The following is a 24,451-nucleotide window of genomic DNA, read 5'->3' on the forward strand; positions in this document are numbered from 1 at the left end:
CGCAAGCAACAACCAAAAGCGTTGTTCCTTGGTTACGATCTACCAGCAAGCAACCATTAGCTTGAGAGACCCTCCTTGCAGATTCACCACCAAACTTTTGTGCACCAAACCAAAAACTGCTCTGATCAAAAGAACCATTTGTTGAGCTTAACAAAGTTATCCAAAACATTGATTCAAGAATCTCTCAGTATCACTCAGTATTAGCACAAAACACTCAACCTCACAAACCCTAACAAAGAAGATTCGAAAGAGAGAAAATATCAGAATATTGTATGCCACGTAAGTACCAGCTAGGGAAGTATAAGGCTATTAGGCCTTCACAATCCAAAATGCTACCATTTTGATTATATTGCTTAATGCACACAATGCCAAAAGCTACTGGACAAACAATAAGAACAATGGGCCTCAACAAATCCTCATTGGCCCAATAGTTTAGGAAATACTTAGTACAATCTCGTATAATTGTTTACATAGTAAAATTCTATAAATGAGATGTCTAATATAAGATTGACTGATAATGAACTATATATATATATATATATATATATATATATATAAAAGATAGGATCTTTCACTGCTCCCCCGCACTCCGGATTAGTCCCATAGCCGGCTCAAATAGTCGAAGCTCGTGGGGATGACAAAGAGATAATTAGGGTTGGGTAACTCCAAAAAAAAAAAAAGATAGGATCTTTTGACACCAGTGACAAATTAAAAAGTTTGACACCAAGTCTTAACCGTTGATTTTCACCAATCTAATGGTTATAATTTATTCAAAATTAATAATCAATTAATAAGTGTGACCCAATAAATTATAACTGTTAGATTCATGAAATCAACGGTTAAGATTTTGTTTCAAACTAAAAAGTTTGACACCGGTATCAGAGATACTTTCCCATATATATATATAGACACACACACACACACTAACAATCTATCAAAATTAAACAAAAACATTATTGGGTTCCACTTATTTAAATATTATTAAAATGGTAATATAATATTAAATTATAAAGATATTTTTTTAAATACACATATAAATGGATTTTTTCTTACCCAGAAGTAACAAGATGTTCCTTTTACGTTTAAGGGTCAAAATCACATTTGATAGAAAAATTAATTGTCTCAAATAATGTAAAACATGATTGTTAGTACAAAGTGTCCTAGAGACAATCAGATAGTCAGATGGACCCATGTATTGTTATGAATAAAAGTATTTTTTATCTTGTTTCATATTGTATGTCTCAAATATTGAATATGAGTAACTGGATAAAGCCCTTGAAATGGAATGAGTGTCACATTGAGGATCTGTGATATGTATCACGATCATGAGGGCTCAATGACACCACACGTCCATTGCTAGAAATATGTTCCTAGTCTAGAGATACCGATAATGGGCATTGGTGATCTCGGGTAAGACTAGCACGACTCAGCTACTTGCATGGAGATGTGTGAGCTATAGACATGGAGATGTCGTAGCTGACTCGTGGGTGGACCTATTGGAGAAGAGCTCGCACTGAATTGACCCACAAAGAGACATTACAAAGAAATCTCACATATAGTATCAATAGGTAATGTCTCTTATTATTTGGGTGTCTTTCCTTATACCTGACATTGTCATATAAACCTATGCTCTGGAAGGCTTGCTTTGATTATATACCTTGTCTACATGAAATATGGAGACTTGTAGGTATACTCTTGGGCATGCCCTAAGGACTAGGGGTTAGCGTGACAAGCTGAAGGAATTCGTCAATCTCTGTGAGAGATTAGGTTTTTTGTAGACCAGTGAAACCAGGATGACATTTACGGGACTCGGGAATCTATGCATAGTAAAGGTGTTATGAGATGACCCACTCTTTAGAGTCCATAAATGAAGATTTTTTGTTTCGACAAAAGCTAACCCTAGACCGCAGGGTTTGATACATTTTCCTTGACCTAGGTCAATGGGGCGGATAACCGAGACGAAAGGACAATTCACACGGTAACCAAATAGGTATAACAGGTTGATCATTCGATGAATTCAACTAGCTCTGAGATAACAAAGCATTGCTAGCGCTCTGTGTTGTCATTAGATGGATTGGGCCTAATGGGCCCAAGCCCATTTATGTCAGCGGTTATGTGGGGCCTGGTGGGTCACACACAAACACCTTAAGTTGTCTTGAATTCTAGCATATGTGGTTTGGGCCCAATAAAGGATAATGGGCCTAAGTTGGTAAAGCCACGTATTGGGCCATTGGAGGGTAGGTGGCATCATGGGCCAAGTTGGACAAGAGAGGGTAGGTGGCATTATGGGTCAAGGTGGACTTGATCCATTATGTAACCTAATTAATTTAAATGTTAAATTAATAAAATTAATTTAAATTCTAATTTTGAATTTTGAATTTAAATAAAAATAATTTGAATTCTAATTTCGTATTTCGAATTTGAAATTTATTTTTAGATAAAATTAATTTAAATTCTGATTTTGAAATTTGAATTTAAATATAGTCATTAAATTAGATTTAATAAAGATGGAGAAAATAAAGGAAATCAATCAATAATATTAATTGACCAAAATTAAGAAAACCAATTAATTAAATTAATTGGCTGAAATTGAGAAAATCAATCAATTGGATTGATTGGATAAAATTAAGGAAATCAATTAATTAAATTAATTGGCTGAAATTGGGAAAATCAATCAATTGGATTGATTGGATAAAAATAAAAATTACCCAATAAGATTGAGATTTGATGAGGGTGCTGATTTGACCTAGTCTTAAGTTAATGAGGCGCCACATATATATAGCCCCTTTTTCTTCCTTAGTTTCATAACTCTTCTTCTCTAATTGTCTCCACTGAATCCCTAACCAACACACACATCAGCGTGGCAGCTAACTCTCTCTCTTGGAATAACCAAAGGCACTACTCATTCTTTGTTCTTCTCTTGAGTCTAGCAACCTCCGTTGAAGGACATTGGGCATTCAAAGAAGCATTCTTCTCTTACAAGACAACAAGGTGGAGTGGATTTCCATCGTAGGACTTGTATTCTTCAAGTATGAAGAATTGATCAAGAACACATCTGATCAGGAATAGCTATCCGAATAAAGGTATTAACTTTAAACTCCTAACATGTCTATTGCATGATTCATGGGTTGAACATGATTGAGGGTGGACAAATATTGCTTCTTCCGCACAATTTTTTTTAATTTTTCCCTCCTTTATGTTCATGGCCTACAAAAGGATACTTTCAATGATAGCGCCACGTTGAAGACAATTTGTAAATACAAATTAACGTTTGAATGATTTTAAAGTGAAATAAACATGCCATAAGTACTAAGTATAAAGAAAAGAATGACTAAACAGAAACACAAAAGGGGGTTGAATTGCATTGTAACTTATTTCACAAGGAACAATGAAAATCAATGCAAAACAAACCCCTTTTCAATAAATCAAACCAAAACTTGGTATAACAAAATACAAAACAGAAAACAAACCTAAAAACAGATTTAAAACATACCCTCCATGTGTGCGAGTCATATATGTATGAATAATGTATGTATGACACTTAATTAAAGTATGAGTTTATGGCTTCTATATGCAACCTTGAGAATTATAGCTCAATAAAATCAAATATATAGATTCCTAAGACTCTGAAAATATATTACAAACTGTGTACACTTGAGTCTTCAAGATTATTTTTTTCTCTTCATGTTTTGAGTCTTCTAGTTCTTTTCTTCATTTGAAAGTTTTGACATTAGAGTTGACTTTGCACTTTGAAGTTGTCCCTTCATTTTTACATGTTTCCTTAGCCTTCTAGCTTCATTTGGGACTTGTTGCACTGCTTTCTATATTGTGCAAGTATATTGAGCTGGTTGGTGCTTTGTAATCATCAAAACTTCACTTTCTCGGTCTTGGTAACCTTTTTTTCAATACTAAGGGCCAATAACACCTTTTGGCTACCATGGAGACTATTCCATGAGCAAAAGCAACCATTCAAAGGTCTAATTACCCAAATCACGTGAAACCTATTAGAAGACATAAATATTGAGTCCCAAAATTGGGGTCGAGATACGAAGATTTTATATATAAAATAAGGTTAATTACTTTCGCATCTCATTAAGAATTAACAGAGTTCAGGAGATGATCGTGGCTAGTTGATCATTTTTATCCTCGTTTTAATTTTTTACCATTTTACTCCATTTTCTGAATAATATTTAAATCTCATCATTTTTTTAAATTATATATTAATTTATCCCTATTTGATCAACCCTTAATCAAGTAAATAAATAGATTGACCATCAATAAATAAATTGATCAAATTTAATTAGAAAGGAGAAAGTAATAAATTAATATTAAAAAGGAGGCAAAATAATCAATTAGTCGTCCATCGTGTATCCTAATCTTTCTTGAACTCTGCCGCATATATCAAACACACTCAATAACAAAATAACTTTAACATCTTCATTTTTTGGATAATTATATATATCATGAGAAAAATGTTTGTCATTTTAAATGACATGAAGTTATGTTTTTTTTGTGAAAGAAAGGGCTCAACAGCCCAGAGAACAACTAAACAATAACAATATTCCTACAACTACTAACAGCACAAATATCAGCAAAAAATAAACATCTAAGCCCAGGAGGAACTTGATTGAACTCCTTATATGCAAGATTTTCATAGGAGTGAATCATATGGTTAGCAAGCCAATCCGCACACTGGTTTCCTTCACGGTAGGTATGTTGTAACTTAAGTTCCTAATCTTTACTCATCCAAGCCCAAATGCAAGCAACAATATGTAACTCTCGGGAAGCATTATCATCTTTGGTAAGCAAAGTGATCACGAAGTGGAGTCACTTTCAATTATAATTTTCCTGAATCCTTTCTTCCACACAAATTCCAAGCCTTTTAACATACCCCACAATTTTGCCGTGTAAGCGGATGCTATTCCCACATGATAAGCAAATCCTCCCAACCATTGACCATCAGATCCTCTACACAACCCTCCACATGCAGCTGCTCTTGGATTTCCTTTGGCTGCACCATCTGTATTTAATTTTATCCATCCATGTTCCGGTGGCTGCCATGCAATTTGTAGTTGAACTGCCATGCCAGCATTCTGTGTGTCTTTACTGCCATCAAAAGCTTTCTCAATATCTATTAACATACGTTGCACCTTCCCCACAATAAAATTCTTGTTGTTATCTTCTTTGCCATGCTAAAAAGCATTTCTATTATTCCACAACTCCCAATAGGCCAGTAAGAATACTGAGATCCAATTCAAGCTACTAGATCCCTTTTCTTCACTACTCATAATAGAAACTATCCAATCCACACATTCCTTCTCATAAAAAGAATTTTGTCTCCATCTTGGAATCAGATTGTTCCAAACTCTTCTAGCCATTGCACAGTCCCACATAACATGTAATTCAGATTCCTCTGCACTTTGACATCTAACGCATATTGGAGGTACATCTGACCACTTAACAGTCCAAGCTCTAGTTGGAAGCCTACGGTGGATACATTTCCACATAAAAAATTTCACTCTTTCAAGACCTTTCCAATGCCACAAAGCACTCCACACTAAATCTGGTAATACTTGGCTACCAATGGGATAACATTTTTGTAGAAGTATCTGAAATGCATCCTTGACCGTTATCGATCCTTGGCCCCCAGTACTCCATCTTTGTGAGTCTGGCCTATCATCTTCAGCAGGGGGAAGGTAGCTTTTAATCATTTCTAATATGTTTTGGGGCAAAAGGTTTTGCAGCACACTAACATCCCAGAAGCCATTACTATCCACGAATTCATTAGCTTTTTTACTAAAATCATTGGCATTAAGTTCCTTTGTGCAGACATTGATAAGAGGCCCTACGTTCGGTATCCAAGTATCAGTCCAGAAGTTGACTGATGACCCATCACCTATCTCCCACACTACGTGATCCTTTAAATCAATCCAAACTCTGCAAATATTTTTCCATAACAGCGAATCTCCACCCTTACTGGTAAAGAGTTCAATCTGATTTCTTCTGCCACTATACTTAGCATTTAGAACTCAAACCCAAAGAGCATCATAATTTGTTTTGACAAGCCAAGCTAGTTTGCCCAAGAAAGCATCATTCATGACCTCGAGATTTTTCACTCCAAGACCACCTATTGATTTTGGTTGCACCATAGTGTTCCATCCTATCATATTATTCCCTCTTTTTTGATCTGTGCCTTTCTAAATAAACTGTCGTTGCAATTTTTCCACCTCCTGGCATATGGCTTTCGGCACCCTGGTACTTTGCATCTGGAAAAAAGGAACTGTTGAAATGGAAGCTTTGCTCAGTGTAATCCTGTTTGCCATAGACAAACATTGAGATTGCCATCCTTGCAACTTGGCCTTGTGTTGCGACTCGGCAAGTGCACCGGTCGTAAAGTAATAAAGTGTACCGGAGTACGAGATCGTTCCACGAGGATCAAAATCTTCAACCACTAGCTCGCTAATTGCGTTTTAGTTGGACAATCAAGAATTTAGATGAAGAGAATTGTAATTGAAGAATTTGAAATTTAAAGACAAGTAATGAGATGCAATTAAAGAATTTTCAGAATTAAAAGAATAATTTGAAAATGATGTTTGATGAAGACTTTAAAACAAGCGTAGTTAAGGTTTCAACTTTCCCCAATCTCCTCAATATGTTATGAATTAAACAGTCAAGAATCTGTTCTTAATATATTGCCAATCAATTCTTTCTAAGTTAATTAGGGCTCAATTTCTTGTTACCCTAAATCTATGTGATCTTGAAAGAACTCTAGTTCCCCGATTATTCCCTAAAAAAACATGCATTAAGATCAAGAATTCCAAGATTGCATAATTACCCTATGTCTATCCCTAGATCACAAGGATTATGATAAATTTATCAAGTCAGGGTTCATGCACCAACATCCCTATTGTCATACAATTCCCCAAAATCATTCTATAAGGAACAAACTCATAGAAAGCATTAAAGATAGATAAATTTATTCAATTATAAAAAGAACAGAATTCGGAGACAATTTAATTCATAAACATAAAGATTTGATTGGGTTCCATCTACCCTTAACTACATAAAAATCTAGCCTAGCATACTGAATTGGAAAACAATAATAAAGATAAGAGAACCCCAACCCTCCATTGGTGTGATGTTGACTTGGTTCCTCAGTGTTCCAGCGCTTTGCAACAGGATTCCTCCTTCCGTCTTGGTGTAATGCTCTGGACTTGTGAATTGGTGTTTTGGTCTGACCCCAAGATCCTTATTTATAGCCATTGGAGTTGTATCCTTCATTGCATCTCTCACCGAATCCGTATCAGATTTGTAGTTGATTCTACAATTGTTTCCTTTTTGCAATTAAGATCTTGTAGATTGGTGACAGATTTTGAGCTTTGAATCTTTGTTGTGATCTTCCGTCATATCTTCCTATGGATTTATATCTATTCTCAATCAAGATTGATTTGTTTCCACTTTGTATTTTTTGTAAAATCTAATGCATATCTTGATAAAGATATAAGATCTCTTTTGGATTTAGATTTGGTCGTGCATGGACGTTTTAGCATGTTGTATGTGCGCTAAAACGTTCTCACAGTGTGTTGTTGTCTGCCTATGGGCGTTTTGGCGTGCTGTTGGGCGCCAAAATGTCCTCTTCGAAGGGTTTCTGGTTGCTTCTGGAGCGTTTTGGCACTCTGTTTGGCCGCCAAAACGCTCTGGGCCAGGAAGATTTTGTTGTTTTCTTCATTTAGAGAGTTTAAATGTTCTTCTTGGACGCCAAAACGTCCTCCTTCAGCTAGTACACACTTGAAATCTTGTTTTCTTGAGGCTTCCACTCATCTTGTTACATTCCTTTGGCTCCAAAAAGCCATAATGGATGTTAAAATCTCTTGAAATCAGAAATATTACAAGATGTTAGCAATATATTCAATTATTGTGACTTTACTGTATAAAACCCTAATTTCCATGCAATTCATTATATAATTCAAGTATATTTAAGCCTAGAACCATGGTAAAACAATGGTTTATCAACCATTCCCAGATTTGAATATTGTTGTCCTCAGCAATTAACTAGAATAAACTTACTGGAAAATTAATCAAGACCTTCAATTGCATGGAGTTCATAGGCAGGATTTAATCAGAGACATGATCACGGAGCATTCAAACTTTGAAAGGATAAGACATCAAAGCAGCAAGATTCATAATTCATCAATTAAAACTTTCAATGAAATTCCTTAAGATCAAAAACAAGGAAAAATTCTTGATACACTCCCTCACTAGGATTTCAATTCACTCACACTCAACTGTCTAGAGGGTTGGTGTTTCGCTCTTGTTCCACTGTATCAACACTACCATAGGCTTGCTTATATTCTCTCTCCACAGTTCTTATGATAAATTAAGCAGATCAAGAGGTCTTCACTAGGGTTATAATGTGGCCTGGTTAAGGGAAAATAAAGATTTTTGGAACTAAGTTCAAGAATTAAATTCAGATTCTGAAGGAAGGAGTAAGTGTAATTTGTTTCGTGCATTTGCACATTTTTCTTCTTCTTTCTTTTGAACTTTTTCTCTTTTTTCTTTCCAAGAACTTTTTGCTTTTTTCACTTCTTCTCCTTTCTTTTCTTTGAGCTTTTTGCTTGCTCTTCTTTGTTCTAACCAACTTTTCTTCCTTGGGCTTTGCTCCTTTTCTGCTTGTAGACATCACAACCTTGTAACCATAACTTGTATCCACTCTTTACTTCAAATCTGAAATTATTCTTCTATTAAGGTGAGGATTTATTTGGGGAAGTAGCTTTTCACATTCAAGGGTTTTTCATGAATAAAAAGTCTAGGCTCAAGGTGGCTTAACTAAGGAATATCAATAAAGGTTAGCTATTTGGTCATCTAGTTAGAAAAAGAACATGCCTCTATCATATTTACAAAATATATCACAGACTATTTTAATCAAGAAACAAAGCAAGTTCTAGAGTATCTCAACAGTAGAATGCACACTCAATAAAAAATTTCTATATAGGCTCAAAACCTCACGGCTATGAATGCACAGTAATTATCCTGTTCTTTTTCTCAAACAACTTCAATACCAAACAATATATTCAATGAATCATGTCACTTATTGCAATGATGTTCCTAAAAATTTGAATATGTATAAGTGCATCATCATGCTCTGAATCAATTACTAGTTTAAAATTCCCGCCATTTTTCCAATTAAAAACACTGAGAAAACTTTCAAAATATTCAGAATTTTCACAAAAAATATTGGCTTGGGGTTTTTCAACAAAACAATAAAAATTTATCTAATTAAAACATGAAAAACAAAATTTAAAAATGCAGGGAAAAACGGATTTGAGATAGTTCCCTGTCTCGCCTGGAGATTCTGTGTATACTCATGAAATTTCTCCGGCTCAATCCATTGTGCTTAGATGGAACGCACATTCTCCATTCCCAGATTTAAATGTTGCTGTCCTCAGCAACAGATTTAAATCTAAAAAAAATCGTGTGCAAGCTAAGCATAACTAGTCGCTTATTCTGAAATAGCATGAAACAATCTAAACTCATCAGTCATAAAAGCGATAGTATGAAATTATGTCACAGGGTTAGCATATCAGAATGGTAATCTCAAATCATCAAAAGAAAATAAAAAGGGGAAATATGGAAAAGGGGTGGCAGAAATGAGCTAATATCTCAGTCGTCCATGTCATCCTCAGCGTCTCGGACAATGGCAGGGATAATATTTGTGTCCTCGCCAGCCGCCTCATCATGTCTGACATCAGCATCGGCATCCTCCTCGGCATGTGAAGTCGTGGTATGGGCTGTCGATGCGCTCCTCCTGGCCGCATCAAAAGTATCCTCCTCATCTGATCCGTCATATGGCACTGGCTGGAAAGGTAGAGGCCCATCAGGTCGAGCAGGGCAGTGATATGTCACCATATAGGTCTGATACTCATGCTCCAGCTGCTGCATATACTTGAGCCGCTGCCTGAGAAATCCCATCTGCGTCTCAAGATCATCCAATCGACTGTCAGTAGTCGGAACTGATGGTCTCTCAGCTGTAGCAGATGGTCCTGGTGTGCGTCTCGGCCTGCCGCGAGTCTCATGTGGTGGCGCTGGGTCATCATCTCCCTCAACAGAGGATCCTTCTATATAGGTATAAATATATTTGGCGTCTATCTTGGGACGCAAGGGAATGGTATCTCGTTCAGTGGGGATCTCTACCCCTGCCTCTGCACATAAACTCTGGATCAGATAAGCATGTCCAATGGCGGTTGTCTTGTCCTTTTGTGGGTCATATCATAGATGCTATCAGCTAGTATCCTAGGCAAATCCACCCGCAGTCCCTCTATGATAGTATAAATCAGCACAACTTTTTTCACCACAATCTCAGTTTGATTCGAGCTTGGCATGATGTTGTTGTTTATGAAGTGATGCCACACTTTGGCCACATTGTCCAGCTGCTTTAGCCAGATCCTCTTTGGGTGGCTGTGATCTTTTGTTGGGTCCCATTGTTCTCCAGGAAGTGTTATACCCCATAGAACCGGCTCAGCCACTCCAAAAGGATCATTTCGTTCGTATTCAATGGTTGCAAGTTTTGTTTGAAACTTGCAAGTCCTTTGTGTAGTTCTGTCATGGTTAGCAGTCTGAAGAATTGCTTGAATTGTCGTGGCATTTTATCGTATCTCCTTGCCTCTCACATAACTAACATATTCCCTGTTCGTCCCCTGCTCAACTGTGTAAGCATTGGCATAGAATTCTCTAGCCAGTTCTTCTATAGCCTTTATCGGCAGTCTCCCAAATTTACTCCAGCCATTGGTCACCATTATATTGTAGAAGTTCGGGTGCTGGCCTTGCTTCAGATAAAATTCCCTTTCTCGGACAAAGGGCATTTTCTTGATCATCTCATGGAACCTGTTAGCATGAGCTTCGGACCGGAACCGATGTTCATCATAGCCAGCTTCAGCTGCTGGCCTAGAACTGGATCCACCCCATGGGTTCACCTTGGTCCGCTTAGGATTTTTGTTCCTGGTAAACATGTCTTGAAATGCAGAAAAAAAAATATATTCCAAGTCAAATGATAATGTATGAAGCATAACTGGATTTATCTTGATGACAGAAGACATCATATTTTTATTAGGAGCATCACATTTTTCAGCCTCACTTTTATCACAGCATTGATGTATCTCATCCGAAGGAAAGCTAGAGTTATTGTATTTATGCTAGTGAGTGTAAGATGCTTGAAAGCCATAGAGAGGATGTACTTACACATGTGTGTAATCATATCCATGTGTTGAGCATACTTTGCTTTTCATACTTTGACTTACATAACTCACATATATCAGTTCATAATGCATATAGCAATAGAAACAATTATCATGTTCATTTCAATTTTAGCCCCACCATTGATCAATAAATTTTACCAATCATCAAGATATATGTATGTTTTCCACTCAATTCATGGCATGCTCCCTTTTTTCACCCAACCGAACACCCATTTTGCATGTACCTACTATGTGTCATTATATCAAACAATTGGTGTGCTTGTGTGGTGAGAGAGCTTTTGAATTCAATTTAATCATGGAATCCCTCATCAATTTGAGTTACTTAATTCCAGGCAGCAAATATCATTTTAATTGAATCCCTTTCTACAATTTCTAAGTTGCACGGAGTATTTTAAACATCCATATAGAAACCCTAGATTCTATTCAATGACATTATCATCCTCATTTTAAAAGGTTATGAAATTGAACCAAATGATCAATTTTTACATCAATGTAGTAATATAAAGTAGTTAGAACATACCTTTAATTCCTTGTGGTGAGATGGGGAGTAGATACTTGAAATCGGGAGAGAGAACAGAGAGTTGGGGTGAGGGAGAAAAGGTTGAGAGTGAGAAATAAGGGGAAAAGTGTGTGTAATGAGGGGGGAAATTAAAAAGAAATTAAAAAAAATTTGGCCGCGTATGGGCGTTTTAGCGCGACTCATGGCCGCTAAAACGCTCTAAGGCAGAGAGCTTTGGCTATGTTACTCATGAGCGCGTTTTAGCGCTCAGTAGCACGCTAAAACGCGCTCTGCGATCTCTTCTTTCAACCTTTCTAGAGCGTTTTAGTGCTCAGTTCCGCGTTAAAACGCTAAAGGGCAATGAGATTTTCATTGTGAGCGTTTTGGCGCTCATCGTTAGCGTTTAAACGCTATCCGGCAAGAAGGGTTTTTAATTTAACTTAGAAAAATTTCATACCATAGCCTCTTGAGTCCTCTTTTTCCTGTAACTCAAAGAACAACATTAGTCTCACACTTCTAACTATTTTGTTTTTTTTCTTTCTTAAAAATAAATAATAAAAATAAAATAAAAATTTAAACAGTAATTATTGGGTTGCCTACCCATTAGCGCTTGTTTAACGTCACGAGCCTGACGTTTATGACTTAAGTTACCTCTACAAGGGCAACGATGGTTGTTCCCCTGTCTATTTCTCCTCCCATGTATAGTTTCAGCCGTTGACCATTCACCGTGAAGCTCCTGTCGGATTCTAGCGGACTAATCTCCACTGCTCCATATGATTTCATGTTTCTTACGATGAACGGTCCCGACCATCGGGACTTTAGTTTCCCAGGAAAGAGATGAAGATGAGAGTTAAGAAGTAATACCTGATTCCCCACCTTAAAGTCTCGAGGCAGGATTTTCTTGTCGTGCCACTTCTTCGTTTTCTCTTTGTACATGCTCGTACTCTCGTACGCAGAGAGTCTGAACTCGTCGAGCTCATCCAGTTGAAGTAATTATTTTTCAACTACGGTCTTGGAGTCGAAGTTCAGGTACTTGATTGTCCACAGCGCTTTGTGTTCCAATTCTACCGGTAAGTGACAAGCTTTTTCGAACAGTAATTGGAAAGGGTACATACCTATTGGTGTCTTAAAGGCAGTCCGGTATGCCCACAGTGCATCATCAAGCTTCTTGGACCAATCTTTTCTCGAACTTCCCATTGTTTTCTCCAAGATACGTTTCAGCTCTCGGTTGGAAATCTCCACTTGACCACTTGTTTGCGGATGATATGGTGTTGCAATCTTATGCTTCACACCGCATTTAGCCAGTACGTATTCCACTTGTCTGTTGTCCAAGTGAGTTCCTCCGTCACTTATGATTGCTCGTGGTACTCCATATCGAACGAATATATTTCTTTTTAAGAATTCGATGACCACCCGAGCATCATCAGTAGGAAGGGCAACAGCTTTAACCCATTTGAAGACGTAATCAACCGCAACAAGGATGTATTTTTTGCCATATGAGGGAGGAAATGGTCCCGTGAAGTCTATTCCCCACACATCGAAGATTTCAACCTCCAATATGTTGTTGGGGGGCATTTCATGTCTCCTAGAGATATTCCTCATTCTTTGACATCTATCACATGATTCCACGAACTTCCTTGCATACTTGTAGAGTGTTGGCCAATAGAAGCCATTCATCAGCACTTTTGCGGTTGTTCTTTCTCCTGTGAAGTGTCCACCGTAACTTGAACCATGACAGTGCCACAGGATGTCTTTCATCTCTTCTTCTGGAATGCACTGCCTTATTACTCCATCTGCACATCTGTAGAACAGAAAGGGCTCATCCCATAGGTATTTCTTGACATCATGTAGAAACTTCTTTCTTTGTTGCCATGTGAAGTCTACTAGAATTTCTCCTGCTGCCTTGAAGTTTGCAAAATCCGCAAACCATGGAGGTGTACTTGTGGTCTTTACTTCCTCCCATTGTAGATCCGAGATAACATTTATAGCCATAATTTTCTCATCGGGAAACTCCTCTCTGATCTTCAGCTCAGATCCGTCTTGAAGATCTTTTTCTTGAATCCTAGAGAGGTGATCAGCCACCAAATTCTCCACACCTTTCTTGTCTCTGATTTCCACTTCAAATTCTTGAAAGAGAAGAATCCACCTAAGTAATCGTGGCTTTGCATCCTGCTTATTCAACAAATACTTTAAAGCAGCATGATCAGTGTAAACAATTACTTTAGACCCCAGCAAATACGGTCTAAATTTATCAAATGCATAGACAACTGCTAGTAATTCTTTTTCAGTGGTTGCATAATTCATTTGTGCATCATTCAGAATTTTACTAGCATAATAAATCACATGCAACAATTTATTCTTTCTTTGTCTTAAGACAGCTCCTATAGCATAATCACTAGCATCACACATTAATTCAAAAGGTAGTGTGAAGTCAGGTGCAGTGATTATAGGTGCAGTGGTCAATTGATCTTTTAAAATATTAAATGCAACCAAACATTCATCTGTGAAGTTGAATTCCTCATCCTTGACCAACAGCTTGCATAGTGGCTTTGCTATCTTGGAAAAGTCCTTGATAAAGCGTCTGTAGAAACCTGCATGACCGAGAAAACTTCGAATGCCTTTAACGTTAGAGGGAAGGGGGAAGTTTCTCAATAACAGATATCTTAGCTCAATCAACTTCTATACCTTCTTTGTACACTTTGTGTCCTAAAACTATGCCATCTTTTACCATGAAGTGGCATTTTTCCCAATTTAAAACAAGATTACTCTCCTGACAGCTTTGTAAAACACAAGATAAATTTTCTATGCAAATGTCAAAAGAGGGACCAAAAACAGAAAAGTCGTCCATAAAGATCTCAATAGATTTTTCAATCATATCAGAAAAGATAGATAACATGCACCTTTGAAAAGTAACTAGAGCGTTGAACAGGCCGAAGGGCATCCTCCGGTAAGCGAAGACTCCGTAAGAACATGTAAATGTTGTCTTCTCTTGATCTTCTGGAGCTACTGACATTTGGTTGTAGCCTGAATACCCATCCAAGAAGCGGTAGAAGGCATGGCCAGCTAGTCTCTCCAACATCTGGTCTAAGAAAGGAATTGGGAAGTGGTCTTTCCAAGTGGCTGCATTAAGTCTTCTATATTCAAAACACATCCTCCACCCGGTGACTGTCCTTGTTGGAATCAATTCTGTTATTCTCATTTTTTACCACAGTGACTCCACCTTTCTTGGGTACCGTTTGTACAGAACTTACCCATGCACTGTCAGATATAGGGTAGATCATACCTGCATCTAACAGTTTAACTACCTCCTTCCTTACCACCTCTTTCATGGTTGGATTGAGTCTCCTTTGCGGCTGCCTCACAGGTTTAATATCATCCTCCATTAGAATTTTATGAGTACAAAAGGAAGGATGTATACCTTTCAAGTCGGAGAAGGACCATCATATGGCAGCTTTGTGTTTCTTCAGCACTTTGAGAAGCTTTTCTTCTTCTTTTGTTGACAGATCATCATTGATGATGACTGGGTAAGTATTGTTGTCACCAAGGAAGGCATACTTCAAATTTGGAGGTAACTCCTTAAGCTCCACCTTTGGTGCTCCAAGAGGGATGTCATCTTTCTTTCTTTCTAGTTCTTCCACCACTGGTTCTTTATCAGTTGTTTCAACTTCTTCGTTGATTTATTCTAACTCGAGTGGGGAACTCTCCTCTTTCATAGCATCATCAACTGCTTCTTGTATTATGTCTATCATAAAACAGTCTCCTCCGTCTGTTGGATGTTTCATTGACTCGAAGACGTTAATGGTGACTGTTTCTTCGTTCATCCTCAGCATCAGTTTTCCTTGCTCCACATCGATCATTGCTCTTGTAGTGGCTAGGAATGGCCTTCCAAGCAATAGGGGAATCTCGGCGTCTTCTTCCATATTCAGAATTACAAAATCTGCAGGGAAGATAAATTTGTCAATTTTAACTAAAACATCCTCAATTACCCCATCTGGTCGTCTGATCGATCTGTCAGCTAATTGGAGAGAAACTGTAGTCGACTTAAGCTCCTTTATTCCAAGAGCTCTGCACATGGACAGTGGCATCAGGTTTATGCTTGCTCCCAAATCACATAATGCTTTTCCTACTTCAATATTTCCTATGGCTATAGGAATACTGAAGCTGCCTGGATCTTTCAGCTTGGGAGGAAGTTTCTTCTGGATGATTGCACTGCACTCCTCTGTCAAGGCCACTGTTTCGCATTCCTTCAACTTGCGTTTCTTTGATATAAGGTCCTTCATGAACTTCGCATAGTTCGACATGCTTTCCAGGGCTTCTGCGAAAGGAATGTTGACTTGCAGTTTCTTGAATATGTCTAGAAATTTGGTGTATTGCTATTTATGGACCTTTTGTTTCAGCCGCTGAGGGTATGAAACTTTTGCATAGGGAGTCGGGTCTGCTGCTTTTGGTTGTCTGTCCAGAGCTTTCTTTTTCTCCCATTTGAACAGCTTCTTCTCTGGACTGCTCTTTTCAGCTTCTACTGTGTCTTTTTCTTTCTCTTGCTCTGCTTCATGTTCGGCTTCTTTCTTCATTTCAACTGGTGGCTTTTCCACAGGTTGGATCACGATCCCACTTCTGGTGACAATTGAATTACATTGTGCATTTAGGTTCGTGTCGGTGTTACTTGGAAAGGTGCCCTGAGTTCTTTCACTGAACTGTCTTGACAGCTAACCAATTTGAGTCTCCAAGTTCCGGATCGAAGCTTCTTGATTCCGGAATGAAGCTCTTGTTTCATCTTTGAAGGCATCTGCATTTTGAATGTAGTCGGATGTGGTCTTTGACAGCTGTGCAAAAGCCTTTTCTCATTCTGAAGTGGTGCCTTGAGGTTGTTGTTGCAATGGCATATGAGGATTCAATTGATGATTTGTTTTGTAACTAAACCCAGGGTGTTGGTTAGGATTTTTCCACCCTTGATTACCATATTGATTCCTTCCTGGATTGTTCTGGTTCTTTTGATCATACCAGACTCCATTGACCTCTGCTGGTAGCTTTTCAGTTGTTCTTGTATAGTCACAATCCTCAGTTGCATGAGCCTCTTCACAAATACCCCATTTAATATTAGAATTATTAACAGAAGAAACTTGAGAAAGATTAAATTTTTTATTAAGAGAATCTAATTATTCTTGTTGTTTCTTGTGTATTTGTAGCATTTGTTTATTTTGGGCTAAGAGTGCATCATAACCTTCAAGCTTCATAATTCCTGCTCTTCTTTGTTCAACTGCGGCAGGGGCATTGTCAAATTCTTGAGAAGCTAAAGATTCCAACAATTCTAGCGCTTCCTCTGGAGTTTTTGTTTTTAAGGAGCCTCTTGCAGCAGCATTCACTAGTGTTCTTGTTCTGGACGTCATTCCTTGGAAAAAGATTCTTGCTTTCTCCCATGCTTCAATTCCATGTGGAGGACACTTCCTGAGTAATCCTTTGAATCGTTCCCAAGCCTCGTACAGAGATTCGCTTTCTTTTTGTTCAAAAGCAGTGATCTCCGCCTTGAGCCTTGCCATCTTTGAAGCTGAGAAAAATCTAGCCAAGAATTTTCTTGCTAAGTCATCCCAACTGGTTATGCTTCCTTCAGGTTGAGACTGCAGCCAATCTCTTGCTTCATCCTTCAGTGAGCACGGAAATAGTCTGAGCAAGATAGCATCACAAGAAACTCCATTCACTTTTAATGTATCACAGTAAAGTAAGAAATCATCCAGAAGACTATAGGGGTTCTCTGTGCTTCCTCCAGCGAACTATTCTTTTGGAATCAGTTGCAGCAGTGCCAGCTTTAGCTCAAAGTTGGTAGCCTCTATGTTTGGTCTAACAATGCTCGCCGTTTGTGGAACTCGAGCTGAGGTCATGTAATTCCCAACATCCTTGGAGCGAGTTGATTGTTTTCTGCCATTGGTTCCTCCTTAGGTTCCGTCGAACTTGATTCTTCTTTTGCTTCCTTCGCCTTCTTTGCTTTTGCGTCCTTTCTAAGTTTCCTTTCTGTCTTTTCTATCTCAGGATCGAACTGCAAGATTCGCGGGTTAAGAGTACCTCGCATAAACTTAATATCGAAAAGAAAAACAGAAAAATAAAAAATAAACAAAGAATGCAGAAAAATAAATATGCAGAAAATTGATGCAGAATTTTAATGCAGAAAAATATTTTTGAAAAATATATAATTGCAGAAAATTAAAACGTCCAATCTAAAAGTTAATTAGTTACTTCTAATGTTGAAGAATTCGATCCCCTGCAACGGCGCCAAAAACTTGTTGCGACTCGGCAAGTGCACCGGTCGTAAAGTAATAAAGTGTACCGGAGTACGAGATCGTTCCCACGAGGATCAGAATCTTCAAGCACTAGTTCGCTAATTGCGTTTTAGTTGGACAATCAAGAATTTAGATGAAGAGAATTGTAATTGAAGAACTTAAAATTTAAAGACAAATAATGAGATGCAATTAAAGAATTTTCAGAATTAAAAGAATAATTGGAAAATGATGTTTGATGAAGACTTTAAAGAAGCGTAGTTAAGGTTTCAGCGTGCTGTTTGTGCGCTAAAATGTTCTCACAGTGTGTTGATGTCTGCCTATGGGCGTTTTGGCGTGCTGTTGGGCGCCAAAACGTCCTCTTCGAAGGGTTTCTGGTTGCTTTTGGAGCGTTTTGGTGCTCTGTTTGGCCGCCAAAACGCTCTGGTCCAGGGAGATTTTGTTGTTTTCTTCATTTAGAGCGTTTAAACGTTCTTCTTGGACGCCAAAACGTCCTCCTTCAGCTGGTACACACTTGAAATCTTGTTTTCTTGAGGCTTCCACTCATCTTGTTACATTCCTTTGGCTCCAAAAAGCCATAATGGATGTTAAAATCCCTTGAAATCAGAAATATTACAAGATGTTAGCAAGATATTCAATTATTGTGACTTTACGGTATAAAACCCTAATTTCCATGCAATTCATGATATAATTCAAGTATATTTAAGCCTAGAACCATGGTAAACCAAGAGTTTATCACCTTGATTTTGTCAAAAACACCATTGTAGAGATTCTTAGAGACTCTCCCATGCTGCATCATCGCTCCAAGATAGCGTCCTAAGCTCCTGGTTCTTTTAAACCCACTAATACTTGCAATCAAACCGCTTTATCATCATCCACGTTCTTAAAAAAGTAGATGCTCGTTTTAGCCAAGCTTACTCGTAGACCAGACATATCTGCAAACTCATTCAAGATATGAATAATTTTTTCCATCTGCTCCTCACTAGCTTCAGCGAATAACATCAAATCATCCGCGAAGATTAGATGGGATATTTCAGGAACTCCTCTACCAACCTTAATTGGTTTCCATTCTCCTAACTGAACATCATTTGCAATCATATGAGGGAGTTTTTCAATACCAAGAACAAACAAATAAGGTGAAATGGGATCTACTTCTCCATTCCAAAGCAAACTAATATTCGAAGTTGTAACTGCATCCATAATAACTTCGATGACGTTGTCTGGCAGTTTAACTTCAATCAAGACTTTTCTTAGGAACCTCCAGTTGATTCTGTCGTATGCCTTTTCTAGATCCACCTTTATAGCCATAAAGCCTCTCCTACCTCTCATTCAATGCATAGTGTGAACAAGCTCTTGGGCCACTATGATGTTGTCTTGAATATGTCATTTTGGAATGAAGCTGGCCTGATAAGGTGAAATTATCTTCTCCATTATCGGTTTTAGCTTGCTAACAACAATTTTGCTAAGTACTCTATAAAGTATCGAACATAGAGAAATGGGACGCAAATGATTCATTTGATTAGGTGCTGGAGACTTCGGGAATAGGACTAAAAGAGTTGAGTTGATCCTCTTTATTTCTGTTGGATTCTGCCACATGTATTGTATCTCCTGACAAACTTGTTCTTTTATTCTTCCCCAGTTACGTTGAAAGAAGAAAGCTTGATAACCATCCACTCCTGGTGCTTTAAATGACCCCATATCAAAAATAGCATGACGAACTTCTTCAATAGATGGCATCTTCTTAAGAGATTGAAGACTCTCAGATAAGATTGATGACCACCAATTTTCAGTAGCAATCCATTTACGGTTAGGATCCTCTTCTCGAAAGAGATTGAAGTAGAAATCACGTGTCATTTGTTGAAGAGCTTTATGGTTTGAAATCCATAATTGCATGTCATTCTTCAGCCTTAAAATTTTGTTTGTACTCCTTCGAATGATAGTCTTCAAATGGTAGAATTTTGTGTTCCTATCACCATCAACAATCCATCTTTCACCGGATTTTTGGAACCACAATAATTCCTCTTGCTCTAGAATGTTTGTTAACTCACCTTGTAATCTATTTTCCTTCGCAGTAAGGTAATAAGACTCCTTTATTGTCCTTTGCTGCTGGACATAATCTATCGAATTAAGAATGGCCTTCTTCCTCTTCTAGATGTTCCCAAAGACGTTGATATTCCATTGTTTCGGATGAGGTACCAACCTTGTAAGCATGTTACTACACGTTTCACTCTTACTCCAGTACTCATCCAGGAACAAATTAAACTGAGGATGTTGCTGCCATGCAGCTACAAATCTGAAAGGACGTGTCCCCAAAGAGATATGATTCCCATTGAACTCAACTTGTAAAGGACTGTGATCATATTGAACCCTTGGAAGCACTCGTACACTTGCATCCGCGAATTTCAACCTCCAAACTTCATTAGCACATATTTTGTCCAACCTTTTGAAGATATGGTCCAAATGTCCCCACTTTGGACCCTGCTAAGTGAAAAAATTACCAGTCCCACCCAAATCAATCACTTTGCAATCATTCAAAACTTCAGCAAATTTTTTACATTTTGTAATATCCACACTAGCTCCTCCTTTTTTACTGATACGAGAGCTATCTCATTAAAGTCTCCTCCCATTATCCAAGGATCCACTACTTGTGAACTCAATCTTCGAAGGTCTTGCCATAATGCTTGTCTTTTCTCTTCCCTGGGATTAGCATAAATTGTTGTGAGAAAGGTAAACAGTTCCCCGTTCTTAAGAATTTTTACGTGAATAAATTCATTTGTTTGCTCAACAACCTCCACTGTAAAAACTTTAGAACACCAAAGGATCCATATGCCACCAGAAAACCCATAAGCCTCTTCAATTATACAATCCTCATAACCAAGTTTTTTTCCAAGCTTTACAGCTCTATCACCAGACACCCTAGGCTCGAAAATAGCTACAAGTTTAATGTTATGTTTCTGAACAAGGACTTTAAGGGTGCGAGCCAGTTTCCCACTAGCTGCTCCTCTACAATTCCAAAAGAGGACTGACATTAAGACAAATTTGTAATATCATTGTTCACTGGAACCTCCATTTGTTCCAACAACTTAGTCGAGTTTAAGCTGATATTATCAGCTGCTTCCATATCAATATCTCTCCCAACTGGAACGTGACTGTAAAACCCTATTATCAGACCGGTGTGTTATCATCAATTATTAAGCGCAGTCACAATCACAGCAGTTATTTGAAATTACGGAAAAACTTTTTCTTTTTAATAACGTTCGCACTTTTAAAATAATCGTATCAGCTAAAATACTAACTGTGATCACAACTCAAAACTTATAGTGGAATTACGAATATAGTAGCTTAATACCATACAATTTACATTTGAAGGTTGCTAAGTGGTTCCCATAAACCAACAAAGCTTAAAACTCATTCTATCCATGTTTAACACTAGTTGCCTTTACCTTTTTATTTACTCTAAGAATTTTATACCTCTTAAATGATTCTTATTTCCTAATATGTTATATATTTCTTGGTTAGCTTCGTGTGGGTTCAAACCGCGCTCAATTTGGACATTCCCTATGCTCACCCATATCCAAAAGGTAACAACAGGCATGAAATGTAAAGCAATTACAAAAGACTTAGAATCTAATCATGAACACCACAAAAGCATGAAATCTCAACATGCAATATATTAATGATCAAAGTCCAAAATGCTAAATATAATGCTATGTGCAACAAATATGCTCATCCAAAATGTCATGCTCTCCATATGCACATCATCTCCAACTCATCCACTAAGCGGGCCTCTTGCCCAAAGCTTTACCTTGCTCCCTATAGCCTGAAATAATGTTCCCAAACGCGGGGTGAGATATACAAATATATCTCAGTAAATCAAGGGTACTAGAGGATCACTTCACCCCATGGCTCACTCAATGTGCAACAATTAACATCATGTAAAAATGCATAACATACAAAATCACCAAACAACTGGGCACAAATCCAAGAACATCCACATAAGGATTCTGTTCAAGGACCCCATCATATAACTCCCGGGAAGCTTCCAGGTGCCTCTCCCATGGATGAGACGACCCCATGGCAAAACCTAACTGGAACTCCTCATGAGCCCTATCCAGCGGAAATCCCACGTTTGGATCATCCTGGTACCGCTCCCAGAGTCGGCCCCACGGCAAAACCCGATCGGAATCTCCAAAGGATATCTGCAGCGGAAGTCCAAACCACACACATCTACTGGCCAGAGATCACAAAATTTCACACACAACATGCTCCAAGCATGTCACACAATCAAGCAATAATGCATGAACATACATATTCACACTATGTCAAAAAGCACAAAATACAACCACAACCTTCCACTACGTGTGGTGAAGCACACAAGAGATTAAAGCCTAAGTTCCAAAGGTTTACCTCTTATCCAAAGCCAAGCTCCACAACGTACGCTCCAAGTTCAATCCTCCACTATCGCGTCCGTGAGGGGCAACCTATATGATCAAATACAATGACCATCAATGCATACATTATCACAAATTCACATACAGAACAATAATACCCCACCTAATTTCATAGGCCTAATGGCTATCTTCCATTCATTCCAACTAGCTCAAGCATTTAAATCATCAACCTAACTTACCATTTATTCACCAATGCATCAACCATTGACGAAACCACATTTTCCACACCATTTTTCCCTAAATTTCCTCCATGGTTCGAATTCCCCAATCAAGCATACACCAAGACTCTCAATTCAATTTAACACTCAAACATATCTTTTAATCCTATAAGTAATTCATACCAATGGCCCACAATTCAATTATCCAATACCATCATCATGCCCATTCATAAAGTCTTGAAATTCAATCACAAATTTTCCTAAGTTATCCAACAATTTCACCAATAATTTTTATGAGTTTAATCACTCTAAAACATCATTCTAAGCCACTTTTATCTAATACACATTTTCCATTTGAGTCCTCTAACCATATCAATTCAAGAACACAAGCTTTAGGTCATAAAATTCAATCCAAATCAAACCATAAATTGGAGGAGAAAGCTTACCATCAATCAACTCCTAGGCAATCCAAGAACAAGTTTCAACACTTGAACGGTCCAAAACCACCACCAACCACCACCAAAATGCCCAAAACTGCCACCCACAATAGGAAAATGATCTCCTTGCACACTCAATTTTGTGGCTCACTCAAGCAAGGAAAGATGTTCACAAGGTGATTTGGAACAACTTTGATGTTTTACACTTTTGGATTTGTGTAGGTTTTGATGGAGTTTTGTGGTTTTAAGTTTGAAAGCAAAGCTTCCCTTTCTCACTGAATTTGAGTGTGTAATTCGCCACTTGCTCACTTAAATCACTTAAGTGGGTCCCACTTGCGAATTAACTTTATTAAATCACCTAATTTAATCCACAATTTCATAACCTACGTATTTTCCCGTTCACGCCATATTTTTATTCCTAAGAACACTGATCATAATTTCACGCTTAACCGTACAATTGTACCGCAGTATTTTACACCGGAAAAGTCATTATTCATCAAATTTTTCGAAACATGCCTATCCATTCGATTTTTCGTCCTGAATCCATTTCTAGCATTATTTTTGCCATTTGAGATCTTCTACTCAATTTTTCATGCCTCGGGATACGTGTTTGGCAAATTATCATTTTGCCCTTCTTATTCAATTTGACCCTAACTTCACGATTTTCACTAATCCTTCCCTTTTAAAACACCTTATCATATATAATTATACATTTAGAAATACGAGGTGTTATACTCACCCTACCTTTTTAAAATTTTGTCCGCAAAATTAAGTTATACATATCCGCTAACTGAGGATACAGCCGGAGAATCTCATTCTCCCGTTCTCAAGTATCCTCTTCAGGTTTACATCCTTCCTACTGATTCATTAACATTGCAATTATCTTGCTTCTCAGCCTCATTTCACTATGGTCCAGTATTTTAATGGGACCAATGGGAGTTTTCAGGTCCTCTCAAATTTCAATATCATTCGGCATCACCACATTTGATCATCTGGAACGTAACGTCACAGTTGCGAACTTTCTCTGATTTACCAATTCATTCTCACTAGTTGGGTTATATTACTTATAGAGTCCATAATTTCTTTTGGAATGTGTGCTAACCTAGTTAGCTTGTCAACAATATCCACGTAGGATCATATCTAGTATAATTCAATCTGTGCCTCACCGGCACCTATCACTTTCTGACACATTTCATCCCGTAATTATCCTTCAATTGAATTTTAATCCTACAAACTCTAGAACTTTCGTCATTAAATCCTTTTCGCTACCACTTGTCACATGATCTTACTTTGTTATACAATCAAGTTTTCTAAACATCTTAGTCCACATTAAATACCATTTCGGTATCTCAACAGTTCATCAGTGCAATGTCACCGATTAGTCA

The 24,451-nt window shown here is 37.8% G+C and overlaps 1 protein-coding gene and 1 non-coding gene across 2 annotated transcripts; one reads left to right on the plus strand and one right to left on the minus strand.

Moving 5' to 3' along the window:
* Positions 1 to 15,428: 15,428 nt before the first annotated feature.
* On the minus strand, positions 15,429 to 16,052 carry LOC133294321 (uncharacterized). The gene has a single exon (XM_061492977.1). It carries the CDS (start codon positions 16,050 to 16,052, stop codon positions 15,429 to 15,431), a length of 624 nt encoding a protein of 207 aa, XP_061348961.1.
* Positions 16,053 to 17,175: 1,123 nt separating this feature from the next.
* Positions 17,176 to 17,282, plus strand: LOC133294323 (small nucleolar RNA R71). The gene has a single exon (XR_009749185.1). It is a non-coding gene; the product is annotated as a small nucleolar RNA R71 (small nucleolar RNA).
* The last annotated feature ends 7,169 nt before the right edge of the window (positions 17,283 to 24,451 follow it).

The sequence above is a fragment of the Gastrolobium bilobum genome, unplaced genomic scaffold (assembly GCF_033153095.1).
Source record: "Gastrolobium bilobum isolate Gb01-03AN ecotype WA unplaced genomic scaffold, APGP_CSIRO_Gbil_v1 utg28277, whole genome shotgun sequence".
Classification (NCBI taxonomy): Eukaryota; Viridiplantae; Streptophyta; class Magnoliopsida; order Fabales; family Fabaceae; genus Gastrolobium; species Gastrolobium bilobum.

Coding starts and splice junctions, on each gene's coding strand:
- LOC133294321 (XM_061492977.1), bottom strand. CDS start 16,052: ATGTCGAACTATGCGAAGTTCATGAAGGACCTTATATCAAAGAAACGC.